Below are 16,583 nucleotides of genomic sequence, written 5' to 3'. Positions count from 1 at the left end.
CCAGGCTTGCTATGCCTGACTTCAAATCGCAGTATAGATTAAATGCTGAAAGTCTGTACGAACAGAATCTGAGTTTTGTCTGCGATCGTTAACAGACTCGATAAATCTTGCCCCCTTTGTAGCCACCGGCACTTGACGAAATTAAACTTAAACCCAGGGCGCAATCCCCCCCCCCCTCCAAAAAAAAACTAAAACAACAAAACGACATAATCTGATTCTGCTGATTCTGGTGATAATGTCGTTTGCAAGACTTTGATCCCGCAAAGTAAAATTCCAGCACAATAGGGATAGAAGCTTTATGGTTTATTTGGCTTTCTTTCCGTGTACATTTCAACTGCATTCAAGATCAATTTCTCTCTCAATCTGCTCCTCATTTCATGTTTCCCTTGATCCATTCATACAGCTCAGCGATGTTAGCGTACACTCCGTAATACTGACCACCACAACCCCATCCCCAGCTGGTTGCGCCCACGAGATGCCAGCGGCCGTCTTTCTCGCAGATGAGAGGGCCTGGAATCATGAGTTAAAAAGATATCAAAAGATTAATAAAATGACTGGTGAAATGAATCAGTCTTAGATGATGTTTAGAAAAAAGTCAAGTATATTGTAAGTCCCAAATTATCAAACACCTTCCGCTATTCCGTTATTTTGGCCTTGAAACAGTTTTTTCATGTATCTTGAACATAATGCACTTATACGGGAGCTAGATGAAACACATAAACTATCAAGCTTGAATTAAGAAAGAAGAATTGCATTTTACCTCCACTGTCTCCACGACAGGCGTCGATTCCTCCCCCTAAATATCCCGCACAGATCATGTTGGAAGTTATGAGCTCTGGTCTGTAGTTTTTCTTACAGTCTTCGTCTCCGACTAAGGGAACTCTCGCCTCTCTAAGAACAAAAGATGTGCTTCCTCGTCGACGGGTGCGGCCCCAACCGGTGATGACGCATTCTGTATCTGGAGAAAGACGGGACAAAGGGAGATTTTCGCCGAGTAACAACTATTCGTGCAATTTCAAATAGAGAGACTGAGAGAGAGAGAGTAGTGTGCTCCAGTAGCCACGCAACTTTTATTCCGTCTTTCGTGGGTATACATAAAATATTTACTACCTAACGCATTTTGAAACACCAAAGAGTAACCTAACCGTTGTGATGACTGTCTTTAAAAATGCTCAGAATTCGACTATGGGCGCCGCCATTTTGAAAAACACCCTAGCAACCTGGCCGCTCATGCCTCTCTTGCCTGAATGGCGTCAATCTCAACAGCATCCAAAGTCGAAGGTTAAGCACCTTTGAAGATCACTTCTTGAAGGTTAGGTTACTCTTTGGAATCTCAAAACAAGATTACTGTCACAATTACTAAGACACCTTTGAGCTGTAAAGATAAAGATTTTATGGTCTCTGAAGCATAGTTCTGTTGAAGCGGAAGATGTTAAGACATTCACTCTGATCAAAAGATGATCTCTTGCTCTGATCTTTCATCTCATTTTTCACCGTGAAGGATGGAACACGCTTGTCGGCCTTAAACCGAGGGATAGGCCCCAGAATCCTTCATCTTGAAGTGAATCTTTACATATTTTACCAAAGGTTTTGGCACGTATATATCCGAAATGTCGTGAAATTAGCAGATTGTGCGATTCAATCCAGAGCGGTTTTGCTTAAAGAAACACCGACAACCTTTTCTAGTGTTTTTCTTTTTTTTAAATTCAAATGAAATTTCCAGCTTTGGTAAAAATGATCACATCTTCACACGGTTGATATTCACTCATTCAATGTCAGGACTCGATCTCTCCTGTTTCGCGGCAGCGGTCATTCGATAAATTTCAGTAGAACGTTGTTTCTGTATTGGAGTTAATCCAGTTAAGGTGCATGATTGTCTTAACCTGCCCTGCAAGATAAGTTTTTGACTAGAGGACAGGAGAAATTGTATGAATAATCACTAACTTCTTAGTTACCTGGGGGAAAATCAGTGTTATTGCTTTGTAGACATGCTGGTCCTACGTGGCTATGGAAACTGGCGGGAGAGGCCAGCTTAATGACAGCAATGTCGCTATCGTGAGGAGCCGCTACACCGTAGGAAGCGTGTCTATAAACGGCGGCTATGTCAATTTCTTGTTCGTCACCTTCGTCCGTTCGGATATCATGTTCACCAAGGCGAACCTGTGTTCAAAGCAATGATGATTCTAATAACGGTAACGATAATGACCGTAATAAGAATACAGTAACTAGAATAGTCGACTTGTTCGCAAGATGAAAATAACTTATCGATTAAGTTGTACCCTAACATCAGTATTCCTTCTCTATACACTTCCTTTAGTAGTGACAAGGAGAAATTGTTTAGCAAGCAAGAGTTTCTTTAATTAATTATCATTTCCTTTATTTTCATGGCCTTAATTTTTGGGTCAGGGGTGATATTGCTGAGAGAAATTAGGTGCTAGTTATTCTTTGGCGCTAAACTTTTAACGTTTTAAAGTATGGCAAGGAAAAAATATCAAAGTAGACTGAAGACAATGTAAAAAATTTTAAATTTACACCTCTATCTTGCGATTAAAAGTGTGTTTAAAACTATTTGTACTAACTGAAGTTAGGACAAAATGTCTCTCAAAAGTTTTGTGGAGGAAAAGCACTCGTTTGGCAAGGAAAAAAGAAACGAACCTTTCTCAGCTAGGATGAACATCTATCACACAATCTTCTCTGTGAATCGACATCTTTCTTTTTTCCCGCGTGATTTAAATACATCTTAAGTCTGTTCTCATTCCGACCGGGCTTAATAGCAACTATTCCCAGACCCTTTACGACATTTCTTATCCAAGCGGTATCCCAGACCCTTTACGATATTTCTTATCCAACCGGTATCCCAGACCCTTTACGACATTTCTTATCCAAGCGGTATCCCAGACCCTTTACGACATTTCTTATCCAAGCGGTATCCCAGACCCTTTACGACCATTCTTATCCCAGCAGTATCGTATTCAAGAGCTAATAAACAGAGAGTCCGTGGTATTCGTGACTCATTCAGTAGAAGTTGGACATGTCTGAGCTCGCAAACTCAGGGGGAATTAGATTTTTTAATTTTCTCCCGCACTCGCCGATTGTAGCAGATGAGAAACATATTTCTTCCATACCCACCTTGTAGTCTTTGACGAATGGGTCGGTGTCGGAGGGAATGCAGTGTGCGGCAGTAATCACGTGATACGCAGAAACCAAGGTCCCTCCACAAGTTAGGGCAGTGCAATTTTTACACAGGATGGCAACTTGCCAGGGCCACGCCCCCGGGATTGCAACCTTTCCCCCTACGATAACACCGGGAGCAAATCCAGAGGATGCAGAAGTCTCGTTCATTTTCACCCCACAAGTGAGTGAAGGAGGAGAAATGGGATCTGTCGGGCGATCACGTGCTAAGGCTGTATTATGAAATAAAAGCATCCGTATGAAGAATAAATGTTACTGAAACAACAGGGGAAGCATTGCTTGAAGTCTCTTTTGGTTTACTGCGCTGTTTACCTGCGATTTTGGGTGTGCTTTTGTTAGCTATTTCTGGTAGCCCAGATCTGATTTTTGAGACATACAAATCTACGTAACTAGTCCGTGTGTTTTCAACCTGCTTTTAAATGGTAACCGTAACCCAATCGATGTGGCATACAAAAACTATATATGTGCCCACAAACGGGCTTTTTTTTTATCAAATATAACTCAAAAGAAATCGTTTGACGGACTTCAAATTAGTAAACCCTTACAAGTTGCAATTTGGGTCTCGGTTTCGCTCTGGATTGGTTGTTTGTTTCTTGCGCAGCACATCCTGATCCTTATCAAAGATAAATTTCTATTCGTACCCGGTCGCTGTTCATCGATTTGAAAAGCGTGTATGACGCGTGGTGAGCCGAGCGCGACGGAAGTGGTGCCAAGAGGTGAGGGAAAATAGACGCTAAGAAATTCACAACGTAGCAACTGGATGCAAGTTTGGAAGATGTAGTCCTACACCTTTAACATTATTAAAGAAGAAAACAGTCTTATGACATAATAAAATCGCGCTTACACTGTTTGCAAATGAATGGTAGGTAACGTGAGCAGCGATAATCGAACCAGGCTCCATCCTGGGTACTCATGTAAACGCAGTCCTCATTCCTGCTCCAGTTATTAGGCTCGTGTCTTGCCCATTTGGTGTAGGTTAAGGGACTGTTATCCTCCCATCTTTCAAAAGATAAGATATTGTTGTAATGAGGATTGCTTAAAAAGAAATTTAAGTCTACACTGGAGGCAAGTGGTCCATCCAGCCCGAGCTTATACTGGCCCCAGGAGCATGAAATGACTAGGGGTATTGCTACTCCCCCGGAGGTTTCCCTGATATTTCGTCGGCACCCATTTTTACTTTAGGTTGGAGAGAGGCACTGTTACAGTAAAGTATCTTACTGAAGAGCGTATTAAAAGGACCTGACAAGATCTAGAGAAACTTTTAATCGAGTGTCGAAAGTAATCTGGGATTGCTTTTGTTTTATTTTTGCTCTGTGATTGGTTCAGAAAACTCGCGCCATCCTCTCGACCAATTAGATGCAAAGTAAGAAAAAACGCGACGTGGTCATTTTTGTTTTCCCGCGCTCCAGGCAGTTTACGTGTTTTACTTTGAGTTCTCATTGGCTAATGGTAATGGAACCTCTGTTCTAATGGTTGCTGGGATACCTTTAGTTTTTCTGAATTTGCAGTGTTGAAAATTTAGGGTAAGCATTAAAAGCTTAAACTGATGAGCTTTAGAAATCAACAACGCTAAATTTCTTCCCATATGGATTCTGCGTATGGAGAACGCTCAAAACTTTAAATTACTTACGAGAACGTGCTTGAGAAAGATCGTTTTAATCCAATCCAGTAGCCATACATGCCCTCAGAATAACGCCGCATTAGCGAATGTACTTCCTTTTGCTCGTCTAGTGACGTGATGCTCACGAGGCTGGCACTTGATGCTTGACACACTTTACTTGCGTCAGCCCAAGAAGACATTCTTCGAATGTTACTATAAACTTTATAGCAGGCGGTGCTTAGCTCATCCCATCCGGGTGGACACTGGGGTTTACTTTTCTCCAACTCTACGGGTGTGAAGTTAGATGTTTGTAAGCCAATTTAAGGGCTGAAAGACTTTTCACTGCACGCGAATTGGTGAAATAACAGGATTCATTATGTCAGTATATAAACAACAGCGTACAGTTACCACGTATGCTTGCAGATTTCTCTGCGGTAGTTCCTATTCTGAGAGGTGAAGAGTCTTTCCCAAATAGAGGAGTTCGTGAGAACAGGCTTCAAAACTTTGCCTGAGTCTATCTAGAGCATTGATTGGTGAAGATCACTATTCGTTTCCTAGCAAGTGATTGGTTTAATTTTTTTTAAGCGACTCGATAGATTTTTCCCTAAATTTTCATTGGCAATTTAATCAAGTGGTGAGCAAAATTGTAATCCGGCTAATCTGGTCGGACATATCTGATGCTAAGTAGGATTCTATTTTTAAATGGACGCCCTTGATTTCCACTAAATCTGAGTTAACACCTTGAAGAGTTAACCGCGGCAATTAAATCTTACCAATCTCGCACATGAAAGGATGGCCCCACCCAGGAGCCCCAGTACAGCTTGCGTCCATCCATCCACCACTGTATTTAAACATCTTGACGCAATTCTCGTCTCCAAAAAAATTGTCAGGCTCCTTCGTGGACCATTTGGTGTAAGTAAGTGGTTCTCCATTCTCCCAACGCGAGAATGCCCCTTGAGAGTCTCGGCGAAGCCCGATCCAAACTGCGTAGTCTCCGTAAATTCGCTTAGTTAAGCTTTTGACGAAGTTAAGTTCATTAGCGTCGTTGATGGCGACGAGAGATGCACCATCTCGTTGACAGCGAGCTTTTGCAGCGTGCCATAACATTTTGGCATTAAACGATTTGTAGCACGATCTACCAAATTTAGTCCACCCAGAGGAGCATCTTGACTCTGTAAAACATTTTAAGATATACGATCGAATATTATAAGACAAATAAAGTTAATTCGTATTCGAGGATGTTTTTACTTTGATTTTAAAACAAATATGCCCAAATTGATTCAGTTTTTTTATTCTTTGTCGGAGTTTTTTTTTTTTAACGCATAAAAATGCTTTTGAATTAAGGATCTTTTGATTTTCTACATTACAACTGCATTAGCTGTATTCGATTTACTGGAGCCAAACACATGCTTCTAGTGTGAATAAGTGTTAAAACTACTAGAATAGCAGACCCTAATTATCAAGAGCTTGCCAAAAAGGGATGCTTCTAAATTCTAATAGCACGCTGTTGTAAGACTTGTGTAAGTTAATCCTTCTTTTCATCGCGGTGAATGATATATCATGATATCCACGCGGAAATATTAAACGACTAAAACGGTATGAAGTTGAGGAATTTATTTCCTTGTGATTTTCATTTTTCAGTTCAAATTTTGAGAGGGGAGGGGGGCAGTGAGTCCGATACTATTGTATTCAGTATTAAAAATCATTTCTTTCTCACTTCCGACTGCTACCGGAAGCGATAAAAAAATACACTTTGATGGAACACTTGGGTCTACGTAGCAAGGACGTGATGTACTTTATTTTTACGTCAAAGGTTCTCGTACCCAGACCTTCCACGGTTAAGCACGGTAAGATCTAGGTACGAGGTAAGGTTACACTAACACTGACCTTTTAAAGGTATGACCTTTGATGTCGTATGTAATGTGGATGTAGTGGGGGTTAAAGGCTGAGCTGCTGCAATACACGGACCAGGATAGATCGAGATCTCATCTAGAGCTATATCACTTCTGTATCCCCTACCACGAGTAGCTTCAAATACAACCTGCGTGAGATAAACCAGTCAGAGCAGTACGAAAAGTGGTGAACACAATGAACCATTTATGATCAGGAAAGTAATATTCAAGGGAAAAAGTACAACTTCGAGGTAGTGCGCCATAAAAATATGTATGAATTTCCAGTTTGAGCATTTTTGCTGGAGGGTCACACAAACCTCGTCTACTAATACTTCGCTCCCTTGGTGCTAATTGTATAAGTTTCCCTCATGTCCTCTTCGTACGAAGTGAGTATATTTGAGCCAAAAACCCATGATTCTCTATAATTATTCTGCGACTTTTATTTGCCCCAGTAGGTTGCATACCTGAAATTGAGCTGATATTTCGACGTTGATCTGCATAGCATTCCATGTATCTCCCCTGTCAGAGCTGTCTTCCCACAAAACCTGATCCATGGATCCGACCTTGCCGTAGACCTTTAAAGTCCCCATATCTTTTCCATGCATGTTGAATTGGAACGCCACGCAGGTCCTGCCAGTAACAACTGGAGAGAGAAGGCGGGCCCGATGGCCAGGTCTCCGAGGACGGGAAGCTTCAGCATAAAGGTAGTAACCTGTTAGAGAAGGAGGCAATTGAAGCTCATCAGCGAGTGTTGGTTGGAATTTTGTAGATTGCAGGATTTGAAACAGATATTGGGCACTGAAAACGATTGTAAACATACATATCCCTCCCAGGATGGGGTCATCTCTCATTGGATAAAGCAATCATATGGTGAATGGAGTTGGGGGTAGAGGGATAAATAGTTGTTCCAAAAATCTCGCACAGATTTCAAGCATTTTGGGGAAAATCGTTTTCTCATGTTTCATCATGCAACTGTGGCTAGTCAGTTACGATTATCAACATCGTCTTAAGGTGGCCAAAGGCATGGACAGATAATCAGTTGAAAGCCATACTATATTTGTGCTCTGGAGAGAGTCCAAAGACGCGCATCCAGGTATGCCCTTGGCGAAAATGGCAAAGACCTGTCTTATCAGGAAAGATTGGATATTCTACGTTGGCCTGCCCTAGAGAAGCGAAGAGAGTATTTATCACTGGTGGAATGTTTTAAGATAGTTCATAGTTTAAATGGTCTAAATCCATCTTTGTTTACTTATGCTAGTGCCTTTCGTCCTCTCCGCTCTAATCATTGTTACAAATTGAAAGTCAAATCAGCTAGATTAAATTGTTACATGTACTCAACCTTTGTCAGAATCGTAAACCTGTAAAATGATTTACCTAAAGACGTAGCTGAAGCAGAACCTCTGCGAATATTTCAGACCAAAGTCAAGAATTACCTTTTGAAATAATTTTGTATATAGTTTTAATAGTAAGTATTGTATATAGTTAAATCGCAACTTAATGTTCTTTTATTTTGTATATTCAAATAGATGTTTAACTAGATGATTATTTTGGAAACACCCTCGATAGGGCTAACCTTTGGTGTCTCCCTTTCTTTCAGATATTTTTTTTTTGCGATTTTATTGAAATAAAGTATTATTCGCTCCGACGAAGGGCTAACGCTCGAAACGTCAGCTTCTGTAATCGTTACGGTGGCCAATTTACCATTTCAACTTTGTTGATATATCCAAATTATTTCGTTACTCCAACCGACGCAGCTCCAAACAGTTTCTTTCGAAACTATCAGCCTTTATTAAAAGTATATACGGGAAAGATTTTTCCAGCCTACCATTTCCCGAGAAATCAGCTGTTGGTCCTGTACTGGGGTTACTGCCTGTTACACCCTTATTCAGAGTCCAGTCGAATTCATCATTGGGACGGTTGTCTTGAGCGAATCCACACAACGACCTGCTGTCAAAGTTGCAGGACACTGAGCCAGCTGGAAAAAAAATGGAGGATTTCATGCGATAAATTCAAAGTACAAAACTACTCCATGACGGGCTTTATGGAGAGGTCAATCCTCGCATCTAATAATTTTTTTTTAAGAACAAATTTTGCTTTGCCTCAGAGAAAAGCCAAATAATTTCGAGTACTTTCATAAAAATCTGCAGAATAGGGCAAGGAGTTTATCAGCCTCTCTTTAGTACCCTCCTTTTTACGAATTCTTTTATCGTTTTTGTCTCCTCTTTAGAAGTGGAGAGATCAGCTGTTTCCATAAAAATCTAGAAAAAATAGGGCGAGAAATTTATCAGCCCCTCTTTAGTAACTCTCCTTTTTCACAATATTTTGATCATTTTTGCCTCCTCTCTAGAAATAAGTGTCGTTGAACTATTCAAAATGTATTACTTTATTCCTGTTGAAAGACACGGAGATCTCACAAAGTGAAGGCCATATAATATTTTCGTAAGTTTTCTTGAGCATGCTTGACAACTAACCGCTGTTTTGGAAATGAGCCCGCACTCCTCCCCTGAACTGACGCGAGGATCAAAGATCGAAATCAAGCCATGAGATAGTTTGCGATTTTGAGAATCAAAAGGAGATATTTCATGATTAAGAGTTGCTATACTGAGCATGTCAAAACCTTTCCATCATAGCAGACCGCGTACCTGGTAACACTGATGGAGTAGTTTTGATAGTTGTAGGGGGCTGAGTAACGACTGTGAATTGATTACAGTTTCCTGGTTTTAATCTGATTTCGTCTAGAGCAATGTCTCCGGCCCAACCAGTGCCTCTCTTTGCTTCTAAAACTACCTGAAATATTTATAAAAAGAATGAAAACTGATTAGATGAGAAAAAAGGCCAAAGCTGCTCAGTTAACTATCTATTTTACTCTTCCTTAAACATGCAAAATTTAGTGCGAAGTAAAAAGAAAAGAAGTTGAAATAGATTAGGTTTTTTCTGCGTTTCTGGCTCTCCAAAACCTTTTGATTAAGATTAGACACTTTCTTGATAATTTCTATCACGTTAAATTGTGCTTTTGACTCTTCAAAAACTCTGCATTTGCGTTATATTTTGCACTTCTGAGCACTCAGTTGAACAAATACTTCACTTTTTTTCTGGTAGAATAAAAGGCAGCCCGATGTCCCACCAAGGTCAAACGAGATGAAACCTTAAAACGCATCACATTGAATAGAGCAAATGTTTCCTAGTTCAAAATGTCAGACACAAACCAAATTTAAAAAGTGTCATGTCCTTATCAACAGAGCCATCGTAATATTAAACAGTTTTTAAAAGGTGGCTCTGAACCTAGTAAAACCAAGTTTGAGATACCAGGCATGGTGCTTTTATGAGGCTGGTTGGTTGCTATGATAACGTACCATGTCAATAAATCACACTTAAAACGGAACAGTTATCTACAAGCGAAAACCTGAGATGTAATAAATCGATCAAATACTTTGTGTCTAAAAATTACGAGTTAGCTAAATCTTTGATCTTTGCCTCATTTGAAAAGATTTAGCAAAGTCCCAAAAAGTTTACCTGGTAGGCCTGCGCGCCCTTAATGTTGAATTCGACTTTATTCCATGTTTGTCCTCGGTCGCCTGTGATGGAACCTAAGTTGGTTCTTAGTGTACCCACAAGCACAAAAACATGTAAAGCTCCCATCTGAGAGCCGTGCATGTAGTAATAAAATTGAAGGCAATAGTCACCAATCAAACTCAGCGAAAAAAGCTGGGCACGGTCTCCATTTTGACGCGGAAATGAAGCCTCGGCATAGATATAGTAGCCTGAGGAAGAAACGCAACGCATAACTCAAGTCAGTATGAAGCACTGCGTCAGCAAAATCTTAGGTAACCCTGTATTTAAACGTCTGCGCATGAGTGAGCGTTGTAATGACTAGGTGGCGTGTACAGGCTGTCAGAGCCAATTTGTCTCACACGAGTTACAGCAGCTAGTAAGTAACGGTGTTTTAAAAGCGAATAACATATTTTGGTAAAGCTAAAACCAGAATGTTAGATCAACAGGATACCTGCACTTTAATACGCTTTGTATTCGAAGAGTGTCGACTTTTCTTTTTACCATCTTTTGTTTCCTTTTACACATTTCTAAGAACATTCGAAATTGAATGTTATTCATACATCCTTTAAGCTTCGAGAACTTGAAAATATAGTTGCATTGATTGTTGATATTCCATTTCGTAAAGAGGCAAAAGAAGATGTTCCAGTACAAGAGCAATTTGCCAACCTGAAGATGAAACATCAGATTTCGGTCCAGTTTCCGGCCCGCTTGAGGTAACCCCTTTGTTTAGAACCCAGTCAAACTCGTCACCATTACTCTGGGTAAACTGACACAAAGTCCTTGTATCAAAGTTGCAATACACTAGAAAACATTCACAGAAAAAGTTTAGTCTCAAAGGAGGAGGAGGGGGTGATGGTGGGTGCGCTGTGTGTGTGTGTGTGTCTGTGTGTGTGTGTGTCTGTGTCTGTGCGTGTGTGTCTGTGTGTGTATGTGCATGTGTCTGTGTGTGTGTGTGCGTGTGTGTGTGTGAGTGTCTGTGTGTGTGTGTGTGTGTGTGTGTGTGTGTGTGTATGTGTGTGTGTGGAGAGTGGGGGTAAGTCACACGGTGACGTTATGAAATACCCATTGTTACCTTCTCCACGAGTGGGTGGTTGAGGTGTAGGCTGGACCGGAGTAGGTTTTATGACAGGTGGAGCAGGTGTAATCGGTGATGCCTTGCATTTTCCAGGGACTAGTTTAATTTCATCCATGGCAATATCACCTCGGAAACTATTACCACGAACTGCCTCAAATGCGAGCTGCAATGTACACATAAGTAGTAATAAGTAATCTGAAAATCGCTGAGTAGAACCATTTCAAAAGAGATCAATACTTTTATCATTAACTTAAAATGGTGTCAATTTTTTTTCTATCGTCGCTTTTCTATGTCGCTATTCGTTCGTCATAGAATTGAAAGTCAGTAAAAACCGTTCTGACCGATCGTTGGAAACAGCAGTAAATTTGTCCACAATCAACACTTCAGATGAAAAAAAGCGCTCGAGGGGTATTACCCTTCAACGAAGAAAAGATCCTGATAAACCGGGTTACACAACTCGGGAAAAAACGAATTCGTGCTCGTACTCGTCGTTACCTGGAACTGCTCGCGACCTGTCAACGAGTACTCCGCCGAGTACCACCGATCTCCTTTGTTACCGTCGACGGAAAACACTGGAGTGTTTCCCGAGGCTGAAGTTTTGTAAACCCTCAGGGATCCAATGCCAGTTCCCAGCATGTGGAAATACATACGAAGACAAAAAGATCCTGTCAATTGAGGAGACAGCAGAACAGCTTTGTTGCCCTCTACGCGAGGTCTGGATGTCTCGATGTAGACATAATAACCTGTGGAAAAACGTTAGTCAGCAAGGGCCAATATGAAGGGGGGAGGGGGATAAAAAAAATTAGCAGGGTTCTAAAAATAACGCCGCTCCGAAGATAGGGGTTTCTGACATGAACTTTTTTCTCTCTGTAGCTGTTTAAAGAGGATTTCTTGAAGTCGTTCGTGAATGACCTTCTGCATGACAACCTTCGCTTCTTCTGATCAGATGGGTCCTGCCATGGGGATCAGAGAACGCCGCAGAATTCATGAAAGAGAGATTCAAAGCACTATTTTACTGCCCTTATGACATGCCGAATCTCCGCCGAATGGAAACCTTCCAAAATGCGATAATGCAACGGTAATAATCAAGTCAAAGAGCTGACCTATTACAGACATATCTGTATTTGGCCCAGTCCTACTGCTCCTTGTGGGACCTTTATGAACGGTCCAGTCAAAGTCGTCTCCAGTCCTTTCCTGAGTGAAGTCGCACAGCGAACCAATGTCAAAGTTACAATACACTTATGGAAAAAAAATTAAAATCAATTAACGGATATCACTTTATTCCTAGAAAGAAGACAACTGCTACTTTGACATTTCCTGATTCCCTGATATCATACTTATCACTATTAATCAAGTTTCGGTTTCCATACGATATTGACTTGTGTCGATAGCCAAAATCTAATCTTTTATCGAAACTTGACGCGATTTCCCTTACGAGAAGCTATAGGTTTCCAGGGAGGAATTTTTTGTGATCTGGTGGACTCGGAGTCAATTGGGGTGGCCATTCATCGGCACTCCCCCCTCCCTCCCCCACTCCATCTCTTCTCACTCTCTTATTGTACGAAATTACTCACCGACAGAATTCTCATCTGGACCCGGAGCAACTGGCTCTAAAGGAGGAAAATTAATCAAGTTCAGCTTGATACCCTTTTCAGATAGAATTTCCTTTACTGAGTAATTTTTCGATTGAGTGTCGAAAGTGATCCGGAATTGGTTTCGTCTTTCTTTACTTCAGTCTATGATGGTCCGGAAAACTCGCGCATCTTTTTCGATCAATCAGATGCAAAACTAAATTCAATCACGTCTACTATCACGAATTGGTTACCCGCGTTTTCCCGCGCTTTAGCCAATTTGGTTGTTGTCGTTGTTTTTTTAATTCTCATAGGCTCTTCAAGGTGTTTTCCTCTGATTGGCCATTGCGATTAATTACTCGCACATGATATGGACTTCTTGTAATTCAAATGAAGGCAGATGGTACTTCGTACCTAGATCCTACCATTTACCTGTGACTGTAATCATTGTAGGTCTGTGTACGAGCCTAAGCAGATTGTAACTGTCTTGGTGTTTGCACTTTCTAAGGTATTTAAGATCAAAACTTACTTGTAGGACACTTGTACAACTTATTGATCTGCCGAATGTCATTAGCACTGAGTTCGTTCCGCTGACCCATTTGGTTCGATCCACTCTTCAGTCCCATTATGGTTGGTCGTTCATTGCGGCTAAAGTCATACGGCCCATAATGCATTATACTGCTATAGTCGTAAGGTTCTCCCAAATGCTGGATCACGCCCTGATCGAATTTGTCGAAATTGTTTTCTTTTCCTGATGGAATACAATCGTGTGCACAGTTTTTGTGTATTTACATTTCTAAACTCTCCTAAGTGTTTTTGAAAAATATTAAGTTATAAGATCGAGCCCTAAATACAAAAAGAAAAAAAAAACAACAGCAACAGAAAAAACGAAACAGATAAAAAAAAAAAGTTAACGAGCTCAAACGTATGTGTGTGGCCGAGGAGAAAGTAAAGGATGAATTAAAGTAGGACTCAATTTAAAGTGGCTACAAAAAGCGGACCTGGTAAAAAAAAAAAGAAAGAAAGAATAAACAGTTGGCAAACTTGGGAAGAAGGATTCAAAACTTGCTTCTCAACCAACCTACCGACCTCAGATTGGCTCTGTAAAGTGTCTTTGCGAAGCTTGATTAGAGCTTCTATGCTACATTTTCAATGGTGATTCACAGGCGATCGCTTATTAACAAAGTACCAAAAAGCCCTCTGTCTCACCTTTTTCAATGTTCTCGTAGAGAATCTTGACATAACTGTCTCTGTCTGTCCGTGATTGTTCGTGAAAAAAGCCAATCGCGTGCGCTATTTCGTGGATGACAATGCCCTTGTACCAGCATAGACGGTGAAGGAGTATTTTCTGCTCTCCACGTGCTGTGCGACCCACAGATGACGCGCACCTGGCAGTCAGAAGAAACAATAAATTTGTGAACCTTCTACTTTCTGATATGGTGTTTTTCATTGGGGGAAACATAGGTAACCAGACGTTCTTTGCGAAGGAACCCAGGAAATGCGCATAAAAAGGATAAAGCTTAATACTTAGCAGCGGGATTCTACTTCGGGCGCCTCAGGCAGTAGATAAATTGCAACAACTTACGATGATTGACAGATTATACCGAAAACATATTTCTGTAAACGAAAGTTCGGTCGTAAATGAGATTTAGGCTAAACAGTTATCGTTACAATATATTTTTACGTTGAAAACATTAAATGGTCTGTTTCAACGTAAAATACTTTGTTTTAATATTAGTTCAATTGTATATGGCAAAGACCATGCTTTAGTAAGGAAACAGAATGAATGACAAACATTGATTCAGTTAAAGCGAGACTTAATTACTACATCTCGGGTTTTCATAGTTTGTTGTGAAGCACAAGTTGGCAACAACGCAGACATAACAATAGCGCACAGATAAGTGTCTAACACCTGGTTTAAAACTTTACGGCAACTGATACTGCTCGGGAATACCATATCAAGTTGTGCTTTATATTTCACGCATAAAAGAAAAAATTACCAAACCGTGACACTATGTGTTTTTTCCTTTACATCTATCCTCTCTAAACCATTTGAATCTGTCGTCGATTTTGATCGCTATCATAGAGAGTAAATACTTATTCTTTTAAACGCAATACACATGCCACCACTGCGCACGTGCATGCCTTTTTTATGCCATAATTTCCTGCTTACCCGTCACCGACCGTAAACCTAACGTAATTTCTTTGAGTGGTCCTGGAGACAAACTTCAGGCAGGTCAACCTATGATAATCTTTGATGGCATCGTTGATGGCTTTGACGCCCTTCTGTCCTGCGTTTGAAAAATATAAACAAACAAGTAAAATGTTTCAGAAACGATTAAGTCTTTAGAAAACAAAAACATATTTTACAAACTTAAGCTTCTATTAGGTAAGAAAATGTAAGAGACAGAAAAAATGAGCCTTCTATAGCTTGGTCAGCGTACTGACATTGCGGGCGCTTTTACCACCGAGCACATGGTTTTAACAGTGTTGTGTTGTAATCGTTTTCTCAAGGACGAGTTTCGCTTGTTGTTAATCAAAGCACAATAACTTCGAATCCTCTCATTTCTACGAGTCTCGAATGAGATGAATACAAGTTTGTGCAAGTTAGGAAGCAATGCTTAATTAAAGGTTTATTATTTCAAGTAGCCAAGAGTGGACGCTACAGAAAAATTTTACGACAATCCAATTTTAGATACTTCATATTAAGTAGCAACTTACAGTCCTGTCGTTGTAAGAATTGTGGAGTCAGACAAGAAATAGAAAAACGTTAACTCCTCTTTACTCCAAACTCAGTTTTCCCTGGATACGCCGATAACAATGTGTTTTTATATTAAATAAAGCGAGGAATTACCGCAACCAGTGCAACCTTTTTGTATTGCATCGATTACTGGAAGTAGAATGTAATTGCTCTGTGAATACTCACCGATGCTTCTGTCTATGATATAGGGGACAGTGTTGCTCGGCCATAAACCATGTGGGTTTTTTATGGCATGGCGGGAATTACCCTGAGTTATAAACCTTAGGGTTTCCACATCTGAGATGATATCTCCAAGCAGGATATCCGGACCAGTGTATCCTAAAACTAAAGAGTGAAAAAAAACGTATTCTGTACTGACACGTTTGATGGAATCGTTAATAACTGGGAATTTAATGGGTAAGCTTCCTGTTCAATGAAAGAGAGTAAATCACAAACAATGATAGATATACGCATTCTCCATGCTATTATCTTAACATTTCCTATGGTATCAACAGTGAGAATTTGTCTAACAATCAACAGCTTCTTAAGTCGGTGATCATTTCCTGGATTCTCATATCCTTGCTGTTTGATTCATGAGTGATGCCGTTGGGAGAAAGTTGATCCTCGTCATTCTCAAGGATCAAAAGGGTTAATGAAGATATGAAACGAAATGGAAATACTAAGACAAGTTTTCAGGCGGTTGTTCGCATAGCTGCTAAATACTTACGTTTTTCTAAAAAAATTATCAATTTGGGATATTGTCTCCGAAAGCAAATGTTGCAAAGGTAATTGTTTGTTTTCCAGCGTATGTGCACGCACTAGGTTGCTTTACGGGAGTTTTAGGCTCAAGAGAGTCCTGCTTCCTTTTCCATTAACTTTCTGCCCCTGTGTCCTATGAATTCGTGTGAAAAACGCTTGGTGCACTTTTCCTCTGCTTGGTAAATGGGAGGGGGGGAGGGGG

At 40.4% G+C, this 16,583-nt stretch overlaps 1 protein-coding gene across 1 annotated transcript in view; it reads right to left on the bottom strand.

Annotated features, from left to right (window-relative positions):
* Positions 1 to 290: 290 nt before the first annotated feature.
* The window catches only part of LOC148734338 (uncharacterized), a 26,753-nt gene continuing 10,460 nt past the window's right edge, over positions 291 to 16,583 (bottom strand). The window contains exons 4-24 of the mRNA XM_088751620.1: positions 15,809 to 15,967; positions 15,056 to 15,173; positions 14,092 to 14,270; positions 13,412 to 13,633; positions 12,886 to 12,921; positions 12,415 to 12,549; positions 11,807 to 12,054; positions 11,309 to 11,474; positions 10,903 to 11,037; positions 10,198 to 10,445; positions 9,327 to 9,471; positions 8,510 to 8,659; positions 7,149 to 7,396; positions 6,680 to 6,833; positions 5,566 to 5,964; positions 4,823 to 5,078; positions 4,037 to 4,191; positions 3,130 to 3,404; positions 1,956 to 2,160; positions 761 to 958; positions 291 to 510 (exon numbers count right to left, since the gene is read on the bottom strand). Of these exons, the coding sequence (XP_088607746.1) occupies positions 371 to 510; positions 761 to 958; positions 1,956 to 2,160; positions 3,130 to 3,404; positions 4,037 to 4,191; positions 4,823 to 5,078; positions 5,566 to 5,964; positions 6,680 to 6,833; positions 7,149 to 7,396; positions 8,510 to 8,659; positions 9,327 to 9,471; positions 10,198 to 10,445; positions 10,903 to 11,037; positions 11,309 to 11,474; positions 11,807 to 12,054; positions 12,415 to 12,549; positions 12,886 to 12,921; positions 13,412 to 13,633; positions 14,092 to 14,270; positions 15,056 to 15,173; positions 15,809 to 15,967 (3,971 nt within the window). The 3' untranslated portion in view covers positions 291 to 370. The remainder of the gene's footprint in view (positions 511 to 760; positions 959 to 1,955; positions 2,161 to 3,129; positions 3,405 to 4,036; positions 4,192 to 4,822; positions 5,079 to 5,565; positions 5,965 to 6,679; positions 6,834 to 7,148; positions 7,397 to 8,509; positions 8,660 to 9,326; positions 9,472 to 10,197; positions 10,446 to 10,902; positions 11,038 to 11,308; positions 11,475 to 11,806; positions 12,055 to 12,414; positions 12,550 to 12,885; positions 12,922 to 13,411; positions 13,634 to 14,091; positions 14,271 to 15,055; positions 15,174 to 15,808; positions 15,968 to 16,583) is intronic.

This window comes from Stylophora pistillata, chromosome 3 (genome assembly GCF_964205215.1).
Source record: "Stylophora pistillata chromosome 3, jaStyPist1.2, whole genome shotgun sequence".
Taxonomy (NCBI): domain Eukaryota; kingdom Metazoa; phylum Cnidaria; class Anthozoa; order Scleractinia; family Pocilloporidae; genus Stylophora; species Stylophora pistillata.
The sequence above is the reverse complement of the archived record's forward strand: the minus strand, read 5'-3'. Positions and strand labels throughout refer to the sequence as shown.